The 23,348-nt window shown below is 41.3% G+C and overlaps 1 protein-coding gene across 1 annotated transcript in view; it reads left to right on the top strand.

Annotated features, from left to right (window-relative positions):
• Nucleotides 1-7,149, top strand: part of LOC306867579 (neurocan core protein-like) — a gene marked incomplete at both ends in the record, with an annotated part of 112,455 nt that extends 105,306 nt beyond the window's left edge. The window contains 3 exons of the mRNA XM_079413328.1: nucleotides 50-194; nucleotides 6,762-6,944; nucleotides 7,031-7,149. Of these exons, the coding sequence (XP_079269454.1) occupies nucleotides 50-194; nucleotides 6,762-6,944; nucleotides 7,031-7,149 (447 nt within the window). The remainder of the gene's footprint in view (nucleotides 1-49; nucleotides 195-6,761; nucleotides 6,945-7,030) is intronic.
• Nucleotides 7,150-23,348: the final 16,199 nt, after the last annotated feature.

The following is a 23,348-nucleotide window of genomic DNA, read 5'->3' as shown; positions in this document are numbered from 1 at the left end:
AAGCCATGGGATTGGATTTAGCTCTGAAATATCCCCATTCATCCTCCAGCAATATGAGAACTGGAGGGAGAACCAGCCGGATAATTTCTTTGCGGGCGGAGAGGACTGCGTGGTGATGATCGCCCATGAGAACGGCAAATGGAACGATGTGCCCTGCAACTACAACCTGCCCTACATCTGCAAGAAAGGCACAGGTGAGCGGAAGAGAGGGGAGGAATTGGGAAAAGAGGGCAAATACTTTACTGCCTCATTTTCTACCACACTGTACTGTTTCCTCCAGTGCTGACCTCCTTTTGTTAACTTTATTCTCACGTCTTCATGAGATGTTCCTCATCTGCTCTTTCATTTATATCTCTTCCTTTGATTGAAATCAATGCTGCTGCTTCTGTCATCACTTACTTTCATGTCATTCAGAACTCATTTGACTTTATTTCTTCTGTGGAAGACAAGATTTATTTTGAATAATGTACTGGTCACACTTTTCCATGAATCAGTGAGTTGAACTCAAGAACTTGATCAGTCGGATTCATGAACTATCATTTAGACTGGTTGTGTGAATAATTCAACAATTCACTGTAAAGATTTAAGTCAAAAGATTTGTTCTCACACAAAGCTATTGTCACATGACTTCAGAAGACTTATCAACCACTTTTATGATACTTTTTTATGGGCTATTTCTCCCAAAAAATACAAATCCTGTTATCATTTATAAATCGAACAACTATCAAACTAAGTTAAATATTAAAATATTCAATTAAATATTTATATTAAAAGGGATGTTTTATTTAATTTTAATATTTATCTATCCACAAATAAAAAAATAATAATACATTAAAAAATATATATTATTTAAAAGTCTCATTGGCATTCCAGAGTAGGTCCATCATGGCCTGGACCCCATGAGAGGTGTCCTCTGAAGGACCTGTTCTCCGGTTGACCCTTGTGAACCCGAAGTGTCTCATGTCGTTCCAAACCTGTATGGCTTTTTTTGCTCTGTGGATATTTTAGAGAATATTGGTAACCAAACCATTTTGGTTCCCATTCGCTTCCACTATATAGACAAACAATACAATGGTCAATGGGAACCGAAACTTAGGTTACCAACATTCTTCAATATATCACAAAATTAAAGAAAGTCATACAGGTTTGGAATGACATGAGGGTGAATAAATGATAGCAGGATCTTCATTTTTGACTAAATAATTTCTTTAACCAAGATCGATATTCCAAGTCATTCCATCCCTCGCTTTCTTTTTATGTCACTCTGAACTTGTCATGTCAGTTTTTACAACTTTATTTTCACCAGCTCCACTTTCACCAAGTCATCTCACGTCTTTTCGCCATCAGACAGTGACCTCAACAATAACTGTCACTCATTTTGTTCTGAGGATGTGATGGTGGGTCCTCGGGAGTGCTGCGTGTTCAAAGCTTCGATCATGACATGACAGACATGACTGGTTCTCTTCAGCCACTCGTAGTCGTTTAGCTCTGACTCAATCTGCTTCACCCACACCTATATGGGCTCATTAGACTCCTTTTATCTGGTCATTTACATACGAAGCAGACTGAGGTATGGAATCCGTCGGGTCCGTCTGCCCTAGCTAGATATAAAGAGAGACACATTGGGTTCACAAGGGCCAACCGGAGAACAGGTCCATCAGAGAATGCCTCTCAGGAGGCCCAGACCATGAAGGACCTGCTCTGGAGAGCCAGTGAAACACGTTTCTCACTTCCTATTGAAATCTTGCCCTCCGTTCCATAATTTAATACTCAATTCATTATTAAAATGTGTTTGAGTTTACGTGGTAGGCTGGCTTACATGTTTAAGCTTACATGGTAGATTTCAATAGGATTAGATAAATAAATTAGACGTTTAACTGAAATATCTACATATTTAAAATAAATATTGAATTGAACTATTTATATCAAACTAATTATCAAGTTAAATATTAAGATATTCTATTAAATATTAATATTAAAAGAGATATTTTATTTTTTAAATGTAATACTTATCTATCCACAAATGTAATATGAATTGTACTGAAATGTCTATATATTTAAACTAAATATTGAATTGTAATATTTATATAAATTAACAAATAAAATTATTATATTTAATATAAATATTTAAATGTAACATGTCTCGTTAGCTTTCCAAAGCAGGTCCATCATGGTGTGGACCCCCTGAGAGGTGTCCTCTGAAGTACCTGTTCTCCGGTCGGCCCTTGTGAACCCAAAGTGTCTATTTAACTGAAAGGCCTATTTATTTAACTGAAATATCTGTATATATTCCAATGTAAATTTTATTTGAAATATTTATATCAAACTTATAAACAAGTACAATATCACTTTTAATATAAATATTTGAATAAAATTTAGTTTAATATTTCATTATATACAGTATATACTGTATATATATATATATATATATATATATATATATTACATTTTATTTAACTATCTATATATTGAGACTTAATACCAGAGTAGGTCTGTCATGGTCTGGACCTCCTGAGAGGTATCTTCTGAAGGACCTCTTTTTCAGTTGGTCCTTGTGAACCCAAAGTGTCTCTTTAGATCTAGACTAGACTAAACAATAGATAGACCAGACGAAAGTTCATAATTTCTCAGGAAATCTTCAAGTACACATACACCTTAGCATTGTTTTTATAACGGTGTACACAGGGGTTACACAGTAGCCGCAGATTTTAATCGATGGTGTGCATATTCAATTTTGACAGTCGTATGGCTGGCACACGTACACAGCTCAGCCAGCTGTCATTTGCAAGACCACCTGGGAAACATTTCCAACCACCCCCACCACCTGCCTTGCTGTCCCCTTTTGTCCATCAGCCCTCCCCCAGTCATTCTATCAATCAAACTGTCAGCGCTATTGATCATGCAATCCCTCCAGCCAGGCCTTAATACAATAATACAATCCCTTAAGAACAGCGAACAATAGACAGTCAGTCATATGATATTAACTTGTTTTATATATGTGCTTTAAACAGATGTTCCGCAATATCAGTCGGTATGTTTCTCTCGTGATGTAATCGTTTTTATGCTGAGCTCCAGATTTTGCTGGAGGTAAAGATGCCTGAATCCAAAGTGTTGAGCACAAGCCTCAGGGTGATGCTGACTCAGTTGAAGAACCACTATCTGTGTCTGTGTTATTGAATCACCTTGACTTTTGCCTGCCAGCTTTGATATTTGTATGAATGAGGTGAGACGCATCCTGGGGCATTCTGCGCGGTCTAGTCGATATGATAGCACTACGATAAACCTCTTTCCTTTGTCCTCTGCAAAAATGCTTCAACTTGCAGTTGGAAAGCAAATAGGAAAACTGTTATCAGTCACTTCATATGTGAAAAGTAACCTGCCGCATATAACATAACCTATATTAACAATGTAGATTCAAATGTAAGGCGAATTTATAATATTTTAGGTTTATAATTGAAATATATAATTTATTAGATTCATTAATAAAACATTAAATTAATAAAATCAACATAAAATGTATTACATTTAGTTTTTTGTTTTATTAATGCACATACACATTTTTGTTAGAATTTTATATATATAGGGTTATTATCATTGCTTATTAAAACTGAAATCAATTATATTCAATTACTAAATTAACTAAATGGAGTGTCTATTTACACTAAGTGCAAATAGCCCGCCTTGTTCGCAAAAGCTATTTACACTAACTCCGCCCCCTAACGTGTGATTGGCTTAGTCAACACTAAAAAAGACGCTTGTTTTGCATCAGTTTGAGTGGTGTAGATGGTAAATCATATACTTTTTGACACGATCGACCAGAGTTCGAGCCCGCCTTTTGCTGACCTTTTTTTATCCCTTTTCAAATCTCATATTGCATCAGAAAGGCATTTATAAAAAAATAAAATGAAGGAAATAATCAAAAAGTTGAAAATAAAAGTATCGGGTAGGGTTAGGGTAGATGTAGGGTAGCTTTATTGTCCCAATAAGGTGGCATCCATTTAATAATTTGAATTAAAACTATAATTTATACTCAATACGTTATTATTGCGTACTGTTTTATAATGTACTACAATACTGAGGTGCAGATAATTGCCACTATTTGCAATAAGTAGTATAAATAGCATAGCGTTAAAAAATACTGCTATTTTCACTTGGTGTAAATAGTATCTATCGCTAAAAATATATATTATTTGCACTTTGTGTAAATAGCCGCTGCCTTAACTGAATCAGTATTAAATTTAGAATTTTTTATTTTATTAATGCACATAGATACACATTTTTGTGTGAATTATTTATATATATATATATATATATATATATATATATATACACTGTATATATATATATATATATATACATACATATATGTGTGTGTGTGTGTGTGTGTGTGTGGATTATAATTGAAAATAAATATGAGTGTTTATTAATAAATGTAATGTTTGTGTGTTATATATGTATCATTTCTCAAATATTAAAAAGCATCTTTGTAAATATGAACAGTTTAATTTGTTTTAAATAAATATGCTTTATTACATTGCTTGCTAAATTAAAGTTTTTAATTTCTTAATAAATGTAGTGTGTGTTGTGTGTGTGTGTGTGTGTGTGTGTGTGTGTGTGTTTTTAAAATAATGTCACTGCTGGTTATACCCTACATTTCACTGCTGGTTATACCCTGTATAATTGTGTATGTGACAAATAAAAATCTTGAATCTTGAATCTTGATCATTTTAAAAAACATCTTTGTAAATATATTTTATTTGTTAATTATTTCCCATTTATTGATTTATTAATCTTTATTTGTTTATTAACCGTAATTATAAAATATATTTAATTTATTATATTTAATATATAATTTATTTGTTACTCTTTGTTTTTATTTTATTTGTTACTAAAACTTAAAAAAAAGTTTTTTGGTTTTTTTTAGGTTTTTTTTTGGTTATACTTTTCCTTCTCAGTGAAGCTCTACAGTATAATATAGAATAAAGTGACATTCATACATTTTTAAGCATGGCTTAGTTGTCCGAATACTTTTGAGGCCAGTGTATCTAAGTGTACAGTGTGTCCAGGATTGAGTATTGATTTTATGGTCTATTATTTATTTATGATTCATTGCTGAATCAGAGCTCGGCTTGTGTGGATTGCGAATGGCTGCTGAGTGCAGGAGCGAGTGTTTTTAAGTGTGACATTTGCCTCCTGTCCTCAACCTAGAAGGTCATACCTATTTCTCTCCAGACAAAGAAGCTCCTCACCAAAAAAAAAAAAACCTGCACACAACAAAACTCATCAGGCTTACAAGCAGCCGCTGACTTCCCAGATCAATTCCAGCTCATACCTTCACTGATTAGGTGGCAATTCCTGCCCGTCCTGAGCAACAGATAACCTGCAGTTCCTTCCCAGAATTGATTTGGTTCTGAAAATGCTGTGAAATCCTGCAAGGAAGTTAATGGCACGACTTGCTCTGGAGCGTTTGATAAAGAAAATCTTACTTGAAGGAGAAAAGCTAAAGTGCCAAGGCCATAAAGTCTGCCGGAGTGAAGATATTAAACACTCAAATCACAGGTCAGCTTTATGATGTTTCGCTGCAAATGGACAAGCTGAGGTGATTATAGCGAGCAGCTTTGGATTATAGGTTTGCTGTTCAGAGCGTATGAATGTACGGGGAGCCGTATACCACGGGCTAATTGTTTGTGCCTGTTCCCTGAGGTGTTTACTGGCTCGCCACAACAAAAGAATAAGCGACTCCTGCATCTTCAGTTTCAGCTCCGAGGGCGCCACCTAATGAAAGAAAAGTTAACTGCAGCTCTGTTTAATTAGATAAATGTCACCGTGAGGCACTGCTGGAGAAGAGTGTCACTAGACTGTGGCTCTTTAGGGTTGAATCTTACGACAGCAATTTTTTTCATACACCATGCTTGATATGTCTTGAGAAAAAAGTACATTTGAAACCCTTCAAGCCCATTTTACTCAAACGTAGGATTAATATGAGTATTTGATGAAAAAATGTCTAGTGGAAATTGATTGGATCTTAAAAAAATGGGAAATGTATTTATTTATTCATTTATTTATTTACTTGATTTTATATAGCATATATTCTGTGCAGTTCACACAAAAATGAAAAACTCACTCATTCATTCATTCATTCATTCATTTGCAATAAAATTTACAATGAATCACCATGAAATATGGATGCCCAAAGTATCAGTTATTGGCCAGGTATTAAATGATATCAGTTATTAAATTAGTTTTATATGTTTTTATTTTATATTAATAGTTTTGTTATAAATATCTTTATTATAAATTATTTTATTATTTTATATATTATTTTATTTTATAAAAATGTATGTGTGTATATATATATATATATATATATATATATATATATACATAATTTTTAGCTTTCCCATCTTCTAACCCTCATTAAATGTTAAGCTTTAAAAACACTAATTTCATTACACTGTTAAATGTAATCTTCAGTATTTCAAAATGAATATCTACTTTCAGAATGTTGTGATGCCTAAATTCACTTTGTACCATTGTACCAAACTATTGATTTTAGTTTTTATGTGTTATTTTTATTTCATTTAGACAAAATAATATAGCCATGGGTTATCGATTATTAGCTACAACATTGAAAAATCTGACAGAATTTCAATAACAGTGCATTATTTCCAGGAACATGTATTAAGAAAGTATGTTGATTCATTTTATGTTGATACAATATTTATTTACATTTTCGTAATCCTACATTTTCTTTCTTGCAGTACTATGTGGAGCTCCACCCACCGTGGACAACGCTTTCCTGATTGGTCGCAAGTATTCGCATTATGACATACACTCTGTGGTGCGTTACCAGTGTGGTGACGGTTTCCTCCAACGCCACATTCCCACCATCAAGTGTCACGCCAACGGCAAATGGGACCGGCCCAAGATCATCTGTACGAAGTGTAAGTATCCCCACTTTATTCTCTAAATGTCAATCTCAAGAACCAAATTGACTCATTCTTTTTTTTTTTTTTTTTTGTATCCTCAGCAAGGAGATCTCCCCGCTACAGACGCCACCACCACAAGTCCCACCACGAGCGCAGAAAGCACAAGAGGCACGGTTCAGGAGGTCATCGAGGTCAACAGGAGGGTCACGGCCATTTCTAACCAAATAATCCCCTCCTGTCCGCCAGCCTTTCACCTAAACCTCCTTATCTTTGATATCCGACGGCCTTTCACCTTTCCCCCTTCTCGTCTGGCTCAGTCTACTCCCATTATGATCAGAGGGGCACTGCTGGACCTCACAAGGACTATAACAATTTCACTTTTCCATCTCTTTATCCGTTAATGTTACATCTCATTTTAGTGAATCCAACATGAGGAAAGTTCTTTCGTACCTTCAATGTAGAAAACACTCTAGGTAACTGTTTATGTATTTTTACATAAGCATTAATTGAGCGGGTGGGTTGGTATTACATATAAATATTGTATTTCATTTCAATACGCGGAATCAAATCGAAACAGCCAGGAAATGCTTGGGATTGGTTAGCTTATACAGTATTTCTTGACTGTTTTGACGTTGGTTTGCTCTTTGTAAGACATTAACCTAATTTATACAGTATTTCTGAGTATTGGTGTGTTTTGAGTTGAGAGGAGTGGTGCTCATTTGGATTTTACATGAAAATTAAATCACGCTCATGTCGTTCCAAACCTGTATGATTTTATTTATTTCGTCAAACACAAAAGGACACGAGTGACTGGCAACAGGAGCTGTCGAATTAAAAAAATGGCACCATAAAACTAGTTGTGCACTGTATTTGAAGTCTTCTGAAGCCGTATGATAGATTTGTGTAAAACAGACCGAAGTTTAATCAAAAGTCATTATTCCATTGTAACTTCCATAGAAATATGAAGTTTCATTATCCATAATCAAAAAGTTGCTATTCTATTGTAGCTTTCGCAGGAATGTGACATTTGATCTCACTGATGTCAAACTGGTGATGAACAAGATTTCAGATCTATGTTGGCTTGCTTTTTTTGTGAATATTCATTTAATTCTTGCATTTCCCTTATACAAGCTTATTGAAAATCTTCAGATGAAGAATATAACACACATATAGTCATGCAAACCACTGTTATGAAACTTTTGTGTTTTCCACTGGAAAAGAGCAGCTTGGACACTCTGCAAAGTATCTTCTTTTGTGCTCCACTGACAAAAGAACATAATACGGGTTTGAAATGACATGAGGTTAAATAACTGATGACAGACTTAATTGTTGGGGTCAAACTATTCCTTTAAGTCCTTAAACAGCTTTTAACTAGTTGTTAAGCAGATGTATTTCAAGCCTCGCCTAAAGGTTTTCTATCTTTCACAGGTATTGACTTTGAGTGACTTGACAAGAATTAGTTAGTTGAAATGTGCCACTGTAAAATCCCCAAAACTTGTGGTTCTCCATCTGTTATTGATGGTCTGTATCATAATCTCCCACGTTGTCACCCACAGAGGAGAAATTGTCCTGTCAGAGCCTGTCTGCGAGAAAAAGAGCAAAAATTAGAGGGACGGAAAGAGAGGTTCGACTTGCTGGTCTTAATTGCACTCGACTACATATACGCCACATCAAACAGAGCCAGTGACAAGGTACTTTTAACAGCCTTAGGGGTCGCAGCTATGCCCGTAATTAGCTTCTCAAAGTAGCATATTTTTAGGAAGAAATAAAACAGGGATGGATTCCCATGTGTGGGATGAGAACGAAAACAAATAATCCAGATGGTGCGATATCACATACGGGTTAGATGTTAAAAGTGCTCATGGGTAAATTTCAGAGGCAGGGATACCTCCAGCACTGAAGATCAGGAGGTTAAAAAGGGAAAGGCTCATGCAGAAGAAAGCCAGTTGAGAGGCAGCATTTGGCCTTCTGTTCTCCTCAGAGCGAAAGATGTGGTCTGGGCTCACTGTGCATGCTTTTTTTTCTTCCCTACCAGGTGCGTGTCCTGTTTTTCAAAGAGTACTGCGACAGCTGACTCAAAAATGAGGACCGCTCCTTATTCTCTGTCCTCTCAACTAGCCTCCTTACCTTAAAAAAGGGCAGACTCTTTCTTTTTTACAGCACATTTCTCTAATGCCGGGGTTTGTGCTTATCTCTCGCTGTTCCTCACTCAATTTCCCAGTGAGATTGCAAACGTAGCCCAGATTTCTTTTCAACGTCAGCGCTCCCTTTTCTTTCTTTCTCTACCTTTATCCACCTGTTTTAATAGCCCAAAATTCAAGGATGAAAAGCCAATAGTCTTAATATCTGAACAATTCATCTTTTTGTTCCAAGAAACTTAATTAATGTTGAGGTTATTGGCGCTTATTTTGATAAAGAAGCAATTGACTTCAAGAAAAGGATGATTTAAAAAAAAAATTAAAAGCTGTTTTTGAACATTTTGAAGTTAAGTCATAAGCGGAGGAACATGCATTTGTAGTAAATTTCATAAAAACATAAATTTTCCATTATTTTTATTATTTATATAAGTGTGTGTGTGTTGATAATTTATTTTGATAATTAAAAAAATTCAGATATATTTTATTTACTTAGGTATTTGCATTACGGTAATAGTAATTTCAGCGTGGTTAATTTTCTTGAAAATAATGTCACAATGCAAAACAAAATCTACATCCTTAAAGCAAAGTATCAACTTTTTTTTATTTTTATTTTGGGGTGAATAATTACCTGTTCTGGGCAGGTTTCGTACAAATCATTCTAATGCCCATGCATGATTTGCATTGAACAGGAGGTGCACCAGTGTTATGCAATTTGTCTGTCAAAATTGGAGTCTCATTCTGGTACCCATTCTCCTAATAATCCATATTAGCTGCTAATGTACCTCTATATCACACTAATAGCTCTTTACAGCCCTCAGCTGAGGCTAGCGAAGGAAGGCAGATGGCTAACAATGTGGCAACATAATTGCGAGCCTTGATTATAAAAATGAATCGCTAAACAAAGAATGTTCACAGCTGTCTTTTGGCAGGCATTCTGAAGAACTATAAGAGGCAGCTGCGGGATTTTCTTGTGGCAAGTTTTCTGACTAATTGCCACAGAGCAATTGCTGTCCCAGAGGTTGTTACGCTAGCTGCGCCACCCCTTTGTAGTTACATTCGTGGAACATAGCCTTATTTAGGCTTGTTTGCGTGACTCATTCAGCCAGATTTGTTGAGTTTCTTGCAAGCAGAATATGTAAAATACTCTCGCAATAGCCTCCGATGCTCTGTTTGCTATGAGCCGAGAATGGCATTTTTCCATTTTGATAAAATGTTCATGTTGTATCGAAACGTTAACCTTGTTCTTTTCGTATTTACATGATAGTTGGAGGTAAAGAGGAAGCTACGGAGGTGAGACAGGAGCACAATGTCCTCTGTTTAATCAGGACTGCAGGTAACAAGCCACATCCATCATGACCAACCGGACTATTGTGGCAAGAGTAGCACATCTGAATTTTTAGTGCGTTATCTTCGTCTGCTGGAAATGTCTATGATTGGACGGTGTCAGAAAGGGAATTACCATGACAAAGAAGCCAGTTCAGATGCCGGTGGCAGTGTGGATTGTTCTGGAAATCACTGCTGCTTAGTATACCTAACCCGAACCTCCGGCGTTCCCTGTTCACCTAAACCGTGCTTACATTGTCCGCCCTTTACCTCATAAAAATCTGTATTGGCACATAATCTTATGTGTAAATTCCATCCCAGTCGGTTGTCATGCACGCCGTTTATTTGATGATAACACTGTTGGAGAGGACCTTAAAGAAGACTCTATGATACCAATTAATATGGTGGGGTCTTTAGCTTTACACTGATATGCATTTGGACTATGATGTTCCCCCGACTTTTGTTATCTGAATTTTTGTTTACATTTCAGAACCAAGCATATGAGACTTTTCCAGTATATTTACAGTAACAGCTCTTATTTCTGTTTATTTATTATTTGTTGGCTTGAAGGGCATCCCGTCGTTATTAATGACCCAGCATTCCCTGCTGTTACAAGCAGTAAATTCATTCCTCTGGCAGTAGCAAATCAACCTTGCGACAAAACCATAAAATCTTTTGACACCACTCCCCAGCTCGGTGATGTACAGACTTTGTTTTCACTTCTTGGTGTTTTCTTCTAATTTTTTATCTATGGATTTATTTATTTTTCATTTTTTTTAAATGAAATCTGGATGTGTTTGTTGAGTCCCTGGACCTCAGTCACACAGGCTAACTCTCCGTTCTCCGACACTAGGCAGAAAACACTACTGCTGCTGCATCAAACATCAAACACCATCTTCTACATTGAGATACTGTTGTTTTTTTAAAAGCATTTTCTTCACTGGGATGACCTGAGTCAAGCTGTGTGAATGTGGTCCATGTGTGTTATCCAATATTTATTGATGTTCTTATGAATTCTAGTTCTGTCATTGTATTATATTCTTTACCGAACAAGTGGTCAATTAAAAACATTGGATGGGATCGGTAATACCATTGAATTTGTCTTATCCTTTACAGTTGTTTTTGTTGCAGATTACATATTCTTATGTGTTTTTGCCATTAACGACACCGCAAAAAAAAATGTTGTTGCAAACTTGTATGACTTTCTTTTCTCTGTAGAACACAAAAGGAGACATTTTGAAGAATGTTCATGCCGCTCTTTTCCGTACAGTGTACGTATATAGTGACCAAGAAAGCAATCAGGTTTGGAATGACATAAGGGTGAGTAATTGATGCCAGAATTTACATTTATAGATGAACTATCCCTTTAAGATCAAGTTTTAACAAACTTAGACAACAACAGGTAATCATTAAACGGACCGTTCACCTTAATCTTCGGAACACAAATTTCGAATTTTTGATGAAATCCGAGAGCTTTCTGATCCTGCATGGACAGCAACGCAATTACCACGTTCAAGGCCCAGAAAGGTAGTAAGAACATCGTTAAAATAGTCAATGTAACATCAGTGATTCAACCGTAATATTATAAAGCTACGAAAATATTTTTTGTGTGCAAAGAAAACGTACCAGGTTACGTATGTAACCCAGGTTCCCTGAAGGGAACGAGAGCTACGTCCGAAGACGTTATGGGAACGCCATCAGCGTAACCGGCGCTCTGAATATTTTATACAACAGTCTAAAGGCTGGGCGAGGCGTCACGGGCGGGGTGACGTCACGACCAGGAAGTTATATAAGCACGTGCGGCGGAGCCGGCATCAGCTTCAAGTCATGAAGCAAGCGCTGGCAGGGATGCCGGAAGTGTGGCTCGGGACGTAGCTCTCGTTCCCTTCAGGGAACCTGGGTTACATACGTAACCTGGTACGTTCCCTTCCAGGAACTTCGAGCTACGTCCGAAGACGTTATGGGAACGCAATGCCAACGCCGCCAGACTGACAAGTCCCTGCCTGGTGTGAGGCTGAAAGGACAGAGGAGCCTGGAGTGGCTCTGATGTCGAGGCTGTAGAACCTGGCGAATGTCGGGGCGTGGACCACCCCGGGCTCCCTGAAGGGAGGAGGACAGAAGGCCTGGAGTACGACCGGCTGTGGTACGACCGTCAGAACCTTCGGTATGTACCCCACACGGGGGTAGAGGAAGACTTTCGCCGAACCGGGCGCAAAGTCGATATGCGAAGGGGCCACAGACAGGGCCTGAAGGTCGCTCACCCTCCTCAGAGAAGTGATGGCCAACAAGAAGACGGTCTTGATGGTGAGGAGTCTATCAGTTATCTCCCCGAGAGGCTCGAAGGGTGCTCTGCCCAGAGCCTCTAGTACCACAGCCAGGTCCCACGTGGGGACACGGGGTCGTACGGGAGGCCTCAGCCTCAGCGCACCACGGAGGAAACGTGTAACCAGGGGGTGTCTGCCCACTGACTGGCCACCACTAAGGGCGTGGTACGACGAGATAGCTGCCACGTAGACCTTAATAGTGGAGTGGGTTAGCCCTGCGGAGAAGCGGGCCTGCAGGAACTCCAGAACTGCGCGGATCGGGCAGTTGACTGGGTCGAGCTGGCGGTCTCCGCACCACGAAGTGAAGAGTTTCCACTTCAAGGCGTACAGTTTCCTCGTAGAGGGAGCTCTGGATTGGAGGATGGTCTCGGCAACCTCGGTTGACAGACCGGAAACTATGAGTTGCGCCCCCTCAGGGGCCATACCCACAGCTTCCACATCTCCGGGCGGGGGTGCACAAAGGTGCCCCCGGCCTGTGAGAGGAGATCGCTCCTGATCGGCACCGGCCACGGGGCGCCGTCGAGGAGCGAAATCAGGTCCGAGAACCATACTCGGCCCGGCCAGAACGGCGCTACTAACAGTAGGCTTACCGCGTCCCGGCGCACTCTCGCCAAAACTCCCGGGAGCAGAGCGATCGGGGGGAAGGCGTACAGACGAAGCCTCGGCCAGGTCTGTACCATAGCATCCAGTCCCAGAGGCGCTGGAGGAGCTAGAGAGAACCAAAGGGGACATTGCGCCGACTCTCGAGTCGCAAAGAGGTCCACCTGAGCTTGGCCAAAAACCTTCCAAATCTGCTTCACCACCTGGGGGTGAAGCATCCATTCCCCGGGCCTCGGCCCCTGTCTCGACAGGACGTCTGCTCCGATGTTGAGATACCCAGGAATGTGCACAGCTCTCAATGATAGGAGCTTGCCCTGGGACCACACAAGGATCTGGTGTGCCAGCTTGTACAAGGGGCGCGATCGCAGACCTCCTTGGTGGTTGATGTAAGAGACCACTGCCGTGCTGTCGGTGCGGACCAGCACGTGGCGATCTCTCAGGTCTGGGAGGAAGTGCTTGAGAGCACGGAACACAGCTAGGATCTCTAGCCAGTTGATATGCCACGTTAGGTGGCGACCACTCCACAGACCACGGGCAGGGTGGCCACTCATGACCGCACCCCAACCGGTGAGGGAAGCGTCCGTCGCTAGCGAGACGCGGCGACAAGGAGCTCCCAGCACCGGGCCCTGGGACAAGAACCAGGGTTTCCTCCACATGTCTAAGGCACGGATGCAGCGCCGTGATACCTTGACAGCGCGGAGCGAGTTTCCCCTCAGGGAGACCCCCCTGGTCTTGAGCCACCACTGTAGGGGCCTCATGTACAGCAGGCCAGAAGGAATCACGCTGGACGCAGCTGCCATGAGCCCAAGCAGCCTCTGAAACTGCTTGACAGTGAATGGCTGGCCTTCTCGCACTCTCCTGACTGCCGTGAGGATCGACTCGATCCGAGCAGGGGTCAAACGAGCCTGCATCGTGGTCGAATCCCACACCACGCCTAGATAAGTGGTTCTCTGAGCTGGAGAAAGCACACTCTTCTTGGCGTTTAGTCTTAACCCCAGATCTTTCATGTGGGCAAGAACGACATCTCGATGCCGAGCTGCCAACTGCTCTGATCGAGCAAGGATCAACCAATCGTCGATGTAGTTTAGTATGCGGATGCCTTGCAGTCGCAACGGGACCAGGACCGCATCTACACACTTGGTGAAAGTGCGGGGTGAGAGTGCTAGGCCGAAGGGAAGAACCCGATATTGGTACGCTTTGCCCCCTAAAGCGAACCTCAGGAACTTCCTGTGAGAGGGAAGGATGGACACATGGAAATAGGCGTCTTTGAGGTCTATCGTAACAAACCAGTCCTCGGACCTGATTTGAGATACAATCTGCTTGACCGTGAGCATCTTGAACTTCAGCGATCTGACTGAGAGGTTCAAGAGACGCAAGTCCAGTATGGGCCTCAGCCCTCCGTCCCTCTTCGGAACAATGAAGTATCGGCTGTAGAAGCCGGTGTACACTTCGTGAGGTGGAACCAACTCTATGGCTTCCTTTCTCAGCAAAGTGTTGACTTCCTGTTCCAGGACCAGAGCCTGCTCGGGGCGGACCGTAGTCACACAGACCCCGTTGAACAGCGGAGGTGGCCCATCGAACTGGATGGAATAACCAGCCTCTACCGTCCGCAGGACCCAAGGAGACACATTCGGCAGCCGCTGCCAAGCTGCCAAACGATCTACTAAGGGAATCAGTCTCTCGAGACTGACCTCTGGTGTCAGAGAAGCGGCCAGACCGCTGCCTCGCTGCGGCGCACCGGCAGGAGACGCATGATCTGGCGGCTGAGGCGAGTTTCTCAGGCCCGCTGAAATCACAGGCGGAAGAACCTGAGAGTACCACTCGCTGGGACCTGCTGTGCCCTGGAACTGCAGGGTTGACAGACAAATCCCCGGAGGGCACCGAGGGGAGACGGTCACCGTGTGCCGCGGTGTAAGCCGCTCCACCCCAGTAGGGGCCGTCCTCCGAAGTCCTGGGGCTCGCCCATCAGGACTTTTTCGCCGAGGACCTCTTGGCCGACAAGACATCCCTCAGGTCTGCCCTTGGCCTTGAAGTCCCCGGCGCGGAGCGCCGCTGCCCTCGGCCCCGCCTCGGGGGAGCACGAGAGGCGACGCTCTCTTTCTGCGCAGCCCTATGTGAGGAGCTGGTATGCGGAGGAGGCTGCTCCCGCCCAGCAGCCTCCAGAGTTAGAGAGCGACGGGGGAGGAACCGCCGGAACGCCTCCGCTTGCTTACGAGCCTCCTGAAATCTGTCGACGACGGCGCTCACCGCGTCGCCGAACAGGCCAGAAGGCTGCAGCGGGGCGTCCAGGAGGCAGGCCCTGTCCTTCTCTTTGATGTCGGACAGGGTCAGCCACAGATGTCTCTCCGCTGCCACCAAAGCTGACATGGAGCGGCCGATAGCGCGGGCCGACTCCTTGGTGGCGCGGAGAGCCAAATCGGCGGTCCTCCTGAGCTCTAAAATATCGTCAGCTCTGATATCCCCGAACTCATCCAACTCCTTCAGCAATTCAGCCTGGTACGCCTGCAGCACTGCCATAGTGTGCAGACACGCACCAGCCTGTCCTGCTGCCGCATACCCCCTGCCCACTAACGATGATGTGGTGCGCAGAGGCTTAGTGGGCAGAGTGGGAGCCTTCAAGGACGACGCCGCGGACGGAGACAGATAGCTAGCAAGCGTCTGTTCGATCCGGGGCATCGCCCTGTATCCACGCCCATTCAGCTCCCGCACATTACCGTAGTAGTCAGAAGCGGGAACGAAAGGGCGGGATGAATAAGGTTTAACCCACGATCTCGACACCTCGGTGTGGAGATCGGGGAAAAACGGAAGGCTCCTGCGTAGAGGTGGTGGCCGTGAGCGCAGGAAGCGCTCGTCCAGCAAGCTGGACTGCGGCGCAGCTGCTTTCTCGGGGGGCCAACTGATGTCGAGCTTGGCCACTGCCCGAGTCACCACCTCTAGTAACTCCTCATATTGGGGCGAGAGAGGCGGCGAAACCTCGTCAACGCTCGTCGCGTCAACCTCCTCGGAGGAAGAGAGACGAAGCGCTGAGTCCTCATCTCGGGGGGAAGGAACTGCTTCCCCGAGAGACGGGACGCCAGATCTGGCGGATACGGGAGGAGATAGGGACATGCCCGTCTCGCTCTCGCCAGCCAGATCAGCCTGTGAGCCCCACGAGTGCAGCCGCCGCTCTGCCTCGGCAGCAGCGGGACCAGCACCGCGCGGGACGCTCACGAAGGCTCCCTCCTCGAAGAGAGCCCTCCGGGTGCGGAGTGTGCGCAGCGTGAGCCGCTCACAGTGCGGGCAATCGGCTCCCTCGAGAGCCGACGCCGCATGCTCCGCACCCAGGCAGACCACGCACAGGTTGTGTGTGTCCCCACTCGTAATGTAGCGAGGGCAGGGACTAACACACAACCTGAAACGCGATCCGGGATCGCCCATTGTCTTGGCCTTAGCTTTAGGCATCTTTTAGGACAGACAACACTAAATAAGACTCACAGACACAAAATCAGACTGACAACACACAGAGCGCTTGCTGAATGACAGAAAGCTGATGCCGGCTCCGCCGCACGTGCTTATATAACTTCCTGGTCGTGACGTCACCCCGCCCGTGACGCCTCGCCCAGCCTTTAGACTGTTGTATAAAATATTCAGAGCGCCGGTTACGCTGATGGCGTTCCCATAACGTCTTCGGACGTAGCTCGAAGTTCCTGGAAGGGAACAAATATAATGACTTGGTCATGGTACATGTAAGAGAAGAAATTGTTGAATAAAGTCATTTTTTTCTTTGGGCACAAAAAAGTATTCTCGTTTGCAACAATATTAGGGTGAGTAATTAATGACAGAATTTTCATTTTTGGGTGAACTAATCCTTTAAAACTCAAGGGCCTTAGAGGTTACAGATCATTTTATGCGGATTTATAAAATATGAAGTAGTTTGGTTTAGGCAGGATAGATTTGTCAGCGTCTTATTTGCCACTACAAATTTTTTTTTTGTTGTTTAATCTTTCTCTTTCCCTCCATCACTGGACGCAGGTTCTTATCGGGCCATTGGCTCACAAGAAGTGTGTGGTGAATAATTCATACATATATCTCTGACTACCTGTGCTTTATCTCTTCATGTCAGATTCAAGGTCTTTGATGTTCTATCCTCGCACTGAGGAGCGAGACATTGTAAATTTTCCTGTATCTGCTCCTGTACGGAGCTATGATTCTCACGTTTAATAAACAGGCGACATCAAGACTCAGAAGAGCATGGAAATGCAACAGAACAAGGTGTTAGTCATGCAATATCAAAGAGTTTTATTCATCCAGACATACAATTTTAAAATGAATTACTTGTTCAATGAAAAAGCGCCCTGTTGAGATCAACAGTTTCCCCTCAAAGAGGCCAAATCTTTCCATAAGCACAGCTCTGAAAGGGACAGTTCACCTCAAAATGTAAATTCTGTCATTATTTACTCACATGCATGTTACTTTTTTCCATAAAAGGACAGTTCTTAGCTCAAAAAATGCAAACATGTGGTCCATGTGACTTATTGTAACGGGGTGAACGAGACGTGAGACATGCGGAGCCAAGTGCAAACTTTTATTTATAAATATAGTCAATACACAGGCAGGGTCAAACAGATATGGCACGGGCAAGACACAAGAGTGATCCTAGGGCAAGCGTGGGTCGACGATCGACGAACAATATCCAACAGGGCAAGGCAGAGAGATAATCCAGGTACACAAGCAATGATCCAAACGAGGGGCAAACAAAGTCCGAACGGCAAGGCAAAGGGTTAATCCAGAAAACACAGGCAGGAATCAAAACACGAGAAAACTAGCAAGGAAAGACTAACAACTGAGTGGGCTCCGTAGAGTAGCTATCACTAAGATATACACTAAACAATACTCGGCCGAGAGGAAGAGGAAGTCCATGGTTTATGTAGGGTGTGTGATCAGTGCAATCAGCTGTGTGTGTTTTCAGTGCAATGGATGATGGGAATTGTAGTCTGAGGTGGTGTGCAACAGTTAGTGTAAGGCAAGAGTCCCTGTGGTGAGTGAGTGACCTCTGGTGGTGAGAGAATGGAAGTTCATGGCCAGGATTCGTGACACTTATTCACTATATTCCAAGTCTTCTGAAGTCATACAATAGTTAAAGAAAATTTAAATTCATCATTTACTCAGCCTCATGATATTCCAAGACATCCATTCATCTTCAAAACACAAATTAATATATTTTATCCCTCCATCAAAAGTTCCACCAAAAACATTGACGTTTCAAAAAGTCTGTAAAGATATTGTAATGTGTGTGTGTGTATGAATCATGTGGTTTATTGATGATTAGATTTAATTTAGGCTTTTATTCACATATAAACAATGATCAATGGAAATTTGTTGAAAACATCAAATATGGTAAAAGGAAGCTCCAATGTGCACGCTTGATGTACAAGAACCAATGAGGTTTGTTCTCCCATGTCAACTAAGTACAGGCAAGTACAGGTTTCAATAAAAGTATCTTCATTTGTGTTTCAAACATGAACAAATGAGTTTGGAACGGTATTGATGACAGAATTATAATTTTTGAGTAAGCTGTCCCTTGATAAGGCACTATGCCATGGGAGAAAAAAACAAGTGGTCTCACGAAAAATCAGCAATATAGCAATTTTCTGTGTGATCATGTTAAAAAACAACAGTATTTGGGTTTAAAATGACGTGAAATATGAATTTTTGGGTGGAACGTTCCTTTAAATTTATTTGGACAGTTTAACCGTTGAAACTCCATGAGCTACTTTGATTTGAATAAATTCCAAGCTAGTTTAATTTAGCAGCTGTAGTGGGAGATCTTTCTGCCCGGCTGATCTGCATGTGCTAGACTCTCCCGGTGTTCCAAGGGCACGCTGTCCTCATTACACGTCAAGCTGTGGAATCTAGTTAGTGTTGCTCTTAAGATGACCTAGGCATTTTTCCAACTGCAAAAACACATTCCTGATTTACTGTGGAGCTTTCTTTTGAACCAGTTACTATTCTGGGAGGAATATAAATTTGAAGAAGTGTAAGCCCACTTTTTTTGCTCTATAAATATTAAGCATCTCATCCAAGAACTTTTTCGCTGACTGAAGCTAAGTGTGCTAATAGCATCTGAATTACAAGATTCCCCCGGATTTGCTTTCTGAATGCGTTCCTTGCCGTAAACCGACAGCATTTTGAAAAATTGTGACAGGCAACTATCTTCGCACTCCTCTGGCGTAGTCCTCATTTGGGAAATTAATTTAAACAGTTGCCATATTAGCATTGTGAGTCAGTGCTAAGGTTAGTTCCTATTCTTAAGTTCATTTATCATTCCAGTAGGTAAACTGATGAATACACAAGGTCTGCCAAGCCTTTGCAAGAGCCGCATTTAACAAGATAATGATGTTTGTGCAGATGGTTGCTGAGTCCTTAGCTGCTAATAGCTTTTTAAAGTACTGCAGGATTCAAAGCAGGCCAAAAAATGAGTCACAAACAAATAAAAACATCCTTCTGCTCGAGTCCATCTGGGCCGCTGAGTCCCAATGTACCTTTGTTGTGGGTCTACGGTTGACGATCCGGAAATCTTCCTTCATTAAGCAGTTTAGCGCATCTTCAGTACAACAGGATTTTTACGCATTAGCATTGGCATAGCTAGTCTACCAGAGTCCTCTTACTTCTAGTTTCACAGTGCTGCCATGCTCCAGGGAAGAGCTCAACCTTCATGGCTTGAAAGGGCCATGTTTTAGTGTTCATAAAGCAGGTTGCTGGTTTTATAGCTGTGGATATTGCGTCCAGCCCTCTGACTAAACCAGGGATGATGTATTCAGTCTTTGTTACAGTTTTACTAAACAGAAGAAATTAACCAGAGAAGAAGGTGGACACCCAGAAAACACCTACCTATTACATAATCACCATGGACCAGTGGTTGTTAAAGGTGTTTACCACTCAGCGCAAACATTTTCGGAAAGCTTGCTTCGGCTTGCTGTTTTGAGCTCCAAATGAACTTCGTTTTGCCTTCATTTTTTTCCAGATGATGTCACAACAGTTGGTTCTTCTGTTTTGCTTCAAGCAAATAGGCCTTAGCCCTAATCCCAATCCCAAACATTAACTTTCCCTTAAAACCAGATGCATGGTTAACAAAGTTAAGGTTTGATTTAGAATTGTTTTTAACTCTAAAACAAAATCTATATCTAATAAATTTCATCTATAAAATCTATATCTAAACTGTCATTGGTTGGTGCTAAGACCAACAAGGACTTTGTTCCCATAATGAGACACCAATTATAATATACTAAAACTGCATTTTGATATTACAGGTCCCTTGTTGCACACTTATTGTGTTAAGGGAATAGTTCACCCAAAAATGCAAATTCGGTCATTAATTTCTTACCCTCATGTCCTTCCAAACCTGTAAGAACTTAATACATCTTCAGAACACAAATTAAGATTTTTTGATGAAATCCAAGAGCTTTCTGACCCTGCATAGACTGCAACGCAACTGACACCTTCAAGGCCCAGAAAGGTAGTAAGGACATTGTTAAAATGTATTGTGGTACTCTCATGAATGCGTGAAAAAGACTGACATGGAAAAGAGGAAATTGTTGAATAAAGTTATTTTTGTTTTCTTTGCCCTCAAAAAGTATTCTCGTAGCTTCATAAAATTCTGGTTGAACCACTGATTTCACATGGACTATTTTGATGTCCTTACTACCTTTCTGGGTCTTGAACGTGATAGTTGCGTTTCTGTTTGTGGAGGGTCAGAAAGCTCTCAGATTTAATTAAAAATATCTTAATTTGTGTTTTAAAGATGAACGAAGGTCTTACGGGTTTGGAATGACATGAGGGTGAGTAATCAAAGACAACATTTTATTTTTTGGATGAAAAAAAATCCACTGGAAAAAGGATGCAATTTTGGCATGCTGTTTTACAATATTATGATTTGGAATGTCAAGAACAATCTAGGTCCACACCAACAGAAGTTTATCATAATCACATGCAGCAAATATTTCATCTACCACATTAAATATTTAAAAGTTGCGTGGATTGTAATTGGCAGATTCTGATTCACCAGCTGAAAAAATAATTATTATTCAGGTAATTCCAACTATATTGTTCCTCTGTGACATTGTTGTTATAACTGTGGTGTGGATTTCCCAATTCTCATAGAATTAAAATAATTACAGTTATCATCTTTGGTATGAATGGCACTTAATTCATTTTGGATATGTTTAGGATGAATAGTGTGCAAATTGAGATGCAATGTTTATTTGTTCGTAGCTTATCTTGCTTATATCACTGCTGCTAGTATCTAAACATGGAAATTCACAGTTTTTTTTGTTCGTTTGTTTTTTTTTTTCAGGTAGAACAAACATTTACGCCACACTTTGTTTTTTACACAAACTGATCATGTAATTTCCTTTTCTTCTTGTCATGTTCAAGAGCTCACTGTGAATAAATGCTCTAAACAGTTGCATTAACCTTCTACCCTTTCTTTTCCACTTCAGTCTGAGTTCTCTCAACACAGACCATCGAGCAAAACCAGCATGTTCGCTCTTGATCTGTACCTACAGCCGCATACAACAAATCAGCAGGATCCCTGTTCAAAGCTTACAGGGTCTAAACAAACAGCAAACGCTCACTGTTCACTGCTGGAGGCTTATTCAACTAAGCAGAGACTTTGTATGCATTGACTCATTACCCACTGAAATAAGCCAATCAATGTTGCAAACACTTCAGTCAATTACTATGTAAAGCATTATGTACATAATACAGCATTCTCAAAGTTTGCACAAGAAGAATGGCTAGACGTATTAGCTTGACGAGACTGGAGTGTTTGCATGAAGGATGCAATGAGCCAAATCGTGCAAATATGTAACATTTTTCCTATTTGTATAGCCGTTTGTTCCGAAAGTCTTGACATTTTAGATACTTCAACTGCAAATAAGCAAAATCTTGTCAGTCCACGATCATATTGGTCAACATTTCCTACAGCCAGACCAGCAAAGCTTTTCAGTTGGGCTGTCACTAGCGATTATTTTGGTAATCGAGTAATAGTTGATTATTCTGACGATTAATCGAGTAATCTGATCATTATAATACATTTTATGTGGTAAACAAATAAACCTAAGTGAACAATAGTATTTAAAATCACTTAAAATAAACCTATAAGAGCAATGAGATAATAATTAGTTCAAATAAAGTATCAAAGGCAAGTAATCATGTTTTTTTTTTCTTGAATATGTCGACATCAAAACGTGTGAAGGTTGAATTTTTTATTTTGAAATCGCGATGAACAGTTAGCATATTGAGATGTATTCTCCTGTGTTACCTTAAAAATCTGATGAAATGGTGCAGTGTTCCAGATGAACGTTATAATAAATCCAAACTCACACCAATATGCAGAGATGGAGTTTGAGATGCGCTCCACACATGTAAATGATAACAGTTGTTGTGGAGCAGCATTTACACTGTGAATGGAGCCACTTTGACACATGTTACTCAGTCTACATGCATGTAAATAATTAAAGCACATATATTAAACCTACATCACATATATTTATTTAATTGAATCGTAGCATTTGTGAATTGCATTATGGTACAATGGCATTATGATTTCTTATGATTTTTAAATGGGTTTAAATAATATATCATGCGGCCTTGGAATACGGTCTAATAATGCGTTTTATGGATTCACGTCCGTGGAATGCATCACTTCCAGTATTTTGCCGGTTACTCGACACAGGCAAATTGCAATCAATGATTTTTTTTTAGAATCGAGTACTTGAATTGAATCGAGGAATCGAAAAAGCCCTACTTTTCAGTTTATGTATAACCCCTCCGGTTATACTTGCCTTGCTCACTCCAAGCAGGATTCGAACTGGGGTTTCTGGCATGGGAGGTGGGCTCACTAACAAGGACATTACACCTCACCCCCCCTAAACTTCACTTTCAATCCGGGTCACGGCACCAGTGTTACCCCTCCAGTTCTACTCACCACCCTCAGAGCAGGATTTGAACCAGCGTTTCCAGCATGAAAAGTGAGCATGCTAAACAAGGATGCT

The sequence above is a fragment of the Barbus barbus genome (genome assembly GCF_936440315.1).
Source record: "Barbus barbus genome assembly, chromosome: 49".
NCBI classification, from domain to species: domain Eukaryota; kingdom Metazoa; phylum Chordata; class Actinopteri; order Cypriniformes; family Cyprinidae; genus Barbus; species Barbus barbus.
This window is presented reverse-complemented; position numbering and strand designations above follow the sequence as displayed.